Source organism: Otolemur garnettii, unplaced genomic scaffold (assembly GCF_000181295.1).
Source record: "Otolemur garnettii isolate 467f Iridium unplaced genomic scaffold, OtoGar3 scaffold00125, whole genome shotgun sequence".
Classification (NCBI taxonomy): domain Eukaryota; kingdom Metazoa; phylum Chordata; class Mammalia; order Primates; family Galagidae; genus Otolemur; species Otolemur garnettii.
Genome location: NW_003852520.1, coordinates 487150 through 491752, shown reverse-complemented (window position 1 = coordinate 491752; position 4603 = coordinate 487150). Strand labels below are relative to the sequence as shown.

Here is a 4603-nt window from a genome sequence, read left to right as displayed (position 1 = left end):
TTTTTGGTTTTGTTTGAGACGGAGTCTTCCTCTGTTGTATATGTTAGAGTGCCATGGCGTCAGCCGTCAGCCTCGCTCCCAGCATCCTCAAACTCCTGGGCTCAGTTGATCCTCCTGCCCCCTGCTGTGTACTGTTGTATTGTGTGAATGTGGAATTGCTGGAAAGGAACTCGGAGTGCCAGGAAGAAGATAGATGAACAGACAGTCTTATGTTTGTAATGTTTTATAGCCTTTGTGCTTCTTTCCCTCCCTCTTACTCAAATGTTGTCACATTCATTCTGACTCTTTCCCCTTATTTGTAAGTGATGCTTTGAATTTATCCTTTGTTAATTTGGAATGTTCTTGAACACTTTTATGTCAACTATATACCATCTTACCTGTAATCTTTTTTGGTAAAGGAATATTAAAAATAGATATACTGCTTTTTGTATTTATTTAACTTCTCTTTTTCATTTTCTTCTTCTCCTCTATTTTTTTTTTCCTTTGCTATCCTTGGTAGAGTGCCATGGCCTCACAGCTCGCGGTGCTCACATGATCTTCTGAAGAAGCCTCAAACTCTTGGCCTCAAGTGATTCTCTTGCCCCAGCCTCCTAAGTAGCTGGGACTACAGGTGTCTGCCACAATGCCTGGCTGTTTTTAGAGACGGGGTCTCACTCTTGCTCAGGCTGGTCTCAAGTTTCTGAGCTCAGGCCATTTACCTGCCTTGGCCTCTCAGAGTGTTAGGATTACAGGCGTGAGCCCCCCTTTTTTTTTCTGAGATGAGAGTTTTACTCTGTTGCCCTGGGTGGAGTGCTGTGGAGTCACAGCGCATAGCAATTTCAAGCTCTTGGATTCAAGCGATCCTCTTGCCTCAACCTCTGGAGTAGGTGGGACTACATTCACCCGCCACAAAACCTGGCAAGTTTTTCTATTTTGTTAGAGACAGGGCCTCACTCTTGCTCGGCTGGTCATGAACTCCTAAGCTCAGATGATCCACCCAGCACAGCTTTTTCAGAGTATCAGCCAGGATTATAGGTGTGAGCCCCTGTGCCCGGCCTAGACATACCATATGAGTTTGTCAGTGTTCTGTGTTTTACTTTTCTGCTTGGATTTTGAGTTGTCCTTCTCTGTTATTAGTGTGCTGTTTGAAATTTGATTTTGTGTCTTATCAATGAACTCTTGGGGTACTTAAGACATAATACAATGAGTAATGAGAAGCAGAATACCTGCCCAGCCAGAAGGCTAGCATCCCTTTGGTAATGTTTAAAGAAAAATACATGGCTCGGTGCCTGTGGCTCAAGTGGCTAAGGCACCAGCCACATACACCTAAGGTGGCAGGTTCGAGCCCAGGCCCGCCAAGCAACCATGATGGCTGCAACTGAAAAAAAATAGCCAAGCGTTGTGGCGGGCGCCTGTGGTCCCAGCTACTTGGGAGGCGGAGGCAGGAGACTCGCTTGAGCCCAGGAGTTGGAGGTTGCTGTGAGCAGTGAAGCCATGGCTCTCTACTCAGGGGGACAGCTTGAGGCTCTGTCTCAAAAAAAAAAAAGAAAGAAAAATACATGAGGGTGGCGCCTGTGGCTCAGGGAGTAGGGCACCAGCCCCATATGCCAGGGGTGGTAGGTTCAAGCCCAGCCCTGCCCAAAATAGCAAAAAAAAGAAAGAAAGAAAAAGAAAAATACATGAAATTCCTGATAAGCCATGAAGAATTAATTGTATGATAAATTTTTAATTTCTAATTTCATGATTAACTCTTAATCATAAATTATTTAAATAGTGTTATGTGAGAGACCTTAAACTGGTCTTTTGTTTAGAAAATTTTAGAATAGGCAGACCTTTGCAAATTCAACTAGAAATTTGAGATTTCTATTATATCTACTTCACGGTTTATTCTCATTGTCATTGAGCAAAACTGACTAGCTGACCCTGTGACATGTAGTTATCAGCCTAGTTCCAGGATCTGAAACTGAGTTTTGGCGTTTGGGGGTGCTGCTGGAGCGACCGCCGCTGCCGCCTCAACCTTTGATCATTTGCAGTGTCAGGCTTTGAAAACTTAAACCCGGATTTCTACCAGACAAGTTACAGCATCGATGACCAGTCACACCAGTCCTACGATTATGGAGGAAGTGGAGGACCCTATAGCAAACAATATGCCGGCTGTGACTACTCACAGCAGGGCCGATTTGTCCCACCAGACATGAGGCAGCCACAGCAGCCATACACTGGGCAGATTTTCCAGCCAGCTCAGGCATATACTCCAACTTCACCTTCGCCATTCTATGGAATCAACTTAGAGGATGAGCCACCTTTATTAGTAGTGTTAGGTATCAATTTTGACCACATCTGGCAAAAAACCCTGACAGTGTTACATCCATTAAAAGTGGCAGATGCAGCATCATGAAGGAAACTGATCTGGCAGGACCAATGGTTCTTTGCCTTGCCTTTGGAGCCACATTATTGCTGGCTGGCAAAATCCAGTTTTGTTGTGCATATGGGATCAGTGCAGTTGGATGTTTTGTTTATTGAACTTAATAAGTATGACAGGTGTTTCATTTGGTTGTGTGGCAAGCGTCCTTCGATAGTGTCCTCTTCCCATGTTTCTACTTTCCAGTTTTGTAGTCATATTTTCTTTGCAAGGAATGGTAGGAATCATTCTCACTGTTGGAATTATTGGCTGGTGTAGTTTTTCTGCTTCCAAAATTTTTATTTCTGCATTAGCCATGGAAGGGAGCAACTTTTAGTAGCATATCCTTGTGCTTTGTTATATGGAGTCTTTGCCCTAATTTCCATCTTTTGAACTGAGTTCGTTGGGGATGTGAACATCAGTGGGCCAAATACACAAAAAGGACCTTGAACTCTTAAATTGGACAAGCAAACTGCTACAGCACAACTCTTATGCAGATTTACATTTGACTATTGGAGCAATTGAAGTAAATGTGTATCTTTTGTTCATTTTTATAGAACTTTTGAATACTATATTGGATTCACCTGGAGTGTGACTAGCTTTAAGTTTTGTGTTTATACAGATAACAAATGGTGTTTCTTCATGTTCCTACAGCTTTGGGGGAAAAAAAAACTTTTTTCCTTGCAAATTATAATGTTTTTGATAGATTTTTATTAACTGTGGGATACTGACCACAATGCTGATGATCTTTCTTAAAACCAGCTCAGTCCTAGTAAATATAGACTTACTGCAGAAATATTTTTCCAAGAAAGAAAAATTGCCTGTATCCTCAAGGCAGGTGCACTTGAAGCAAAAAAGTGATCCAAATGTAGAATTTTATGAATGTGCATTTCAAAAAGTTGACATTCCTTCAAATTATCTCATGGAGTTTTTCTAAAATTGAGCAATACAAGAAGTTCACAGTCTATCTTATTGTAGATATGAAATGTGAACACTTGTTTAGGTATTAGTAGCCCTTAGTGACCAGGACTAGCCACTGGTCACTAACCGTGCTTATGGTTGAGTCTCCATATTTCCCAAGGGGAAAAAAAAATCACTAACATTTTTTGAGAAAAATATTTAAAATTTCACAATTTCAGTATTGCAGTTATTGATGTAAAGTACATTTAAATGCTTATTAATTAAAAATTTCCCAATTAATAAAAAAAAAACTGACTAGCTAGTTGTCTGAAATCTGGTGTCAGCCGTATACCTTATTGGGCTTAATTTTTTTACATCAAAATAATGTTTGCATTAGATGATTTCTAAAATATTTTTCTGTTTCAATTTTTATATCTTACATGTAATAATTTTTTTCCAAATTATTCTTTCATGCAGTGCTCACATGGTCTTCTGAAGAAGCCATGGGTAGCTGTTGTAGCTGTCCAGATAAAGACACTGTCCCAGATAACCACCGGAACAAGTTCAAGGTCAGTAAAACTGGTTTGAGTTCTGTCTCTTTCTCCCTGTTGGATGCCCTTCTTTGATTTATATCTTACCTTCTGAGTCTTACCACTAGACTTTTTAATTTCTCTATTTTCACTCATTCTTTTCTGGCTTTAAAAAATAATGATGCTGTTTTCTTACTGACTGTATGGGACTCGCTTTTTACTTTTCCTTTGGTCCTCTGTATCCAGTAGCCACACAGTTCAGTAATGTTTTCTTTAAAATGCCATTTCTTGGGGTGGCGCCTGTGGCTTAGTGGGTAGGGCGCTGGCCCCATATACCGATGGTGGGTTCAAACCCAGCCCTGGTCAAACTGCAACAATAAAATAGCCAGGTGCTGTGGTGGGCGCCTGTGGTCCCAGCTACTTGGGAGGCTGAGGCAGGAGACTCGCCTAAGCCCAAGAGCTGGAGGTTGCTGTGAGCTGTGATGCCATGGCACTCCACCGAGGGCAATAAAGTGAGACTCAGTCTCCAAAAAAAAAGCCATTTCTCAGGGGCGTTTGCAGTCATTATTTTCATGTGCCTGAAGAATTTCTAAAAGGATATCTATGTTTAGTCACCCTATCATTCATCTGTAGTCCCCATCGAGTCAGTCTTCCTCCCTTAGCCTCCTGTGCTGGTCTCTGACCTGGGAACTCAGTGCTCCCACAGCTGGTTAGTGCTGCTCCCATAATCTGAGCCTCCAGGTCCTACAGACCGGGGTGTTTGTCACAACTCTGTTACTTCATAGCTTTGTGA

The 4603-nt window shown here is 41.8% G+C and overlaps 1 protein-coding gene and 1 pseudogene across 4 annotated transcripts in view; both read left to right on the top strand.

Annotated features, from left to right (window-relative positions):
• Positions 1-2821, top strand: part of LOC105887796 — a 6000-nt pseudogene extending 3179 nt beyond the window's left edge.
• The window catches only part of FRS2 (fibroblast growth factor receptor substrate 2), a 135826-nt gene that overhangs the window by 121240 nt on the left and 9983 nt on the right, over positions 1-4603 (top strand). For all 4 annotated transcript variants that reach the window (XM_023517923.1, XM_023517922.1, XM_003797815.3 and 1 more), the window contains one exon: positions 3758-3849. In XM_023517923.1, coding sequence (XP_023373691.1) covers positions 3784-3849 — 66 coding nt within the window. In that variant the 5' untranslated portion in view covers positions 3758-3783. The remainder of the gene's footprint in view (positions 1-3757; positions 3850-4603) is intronic.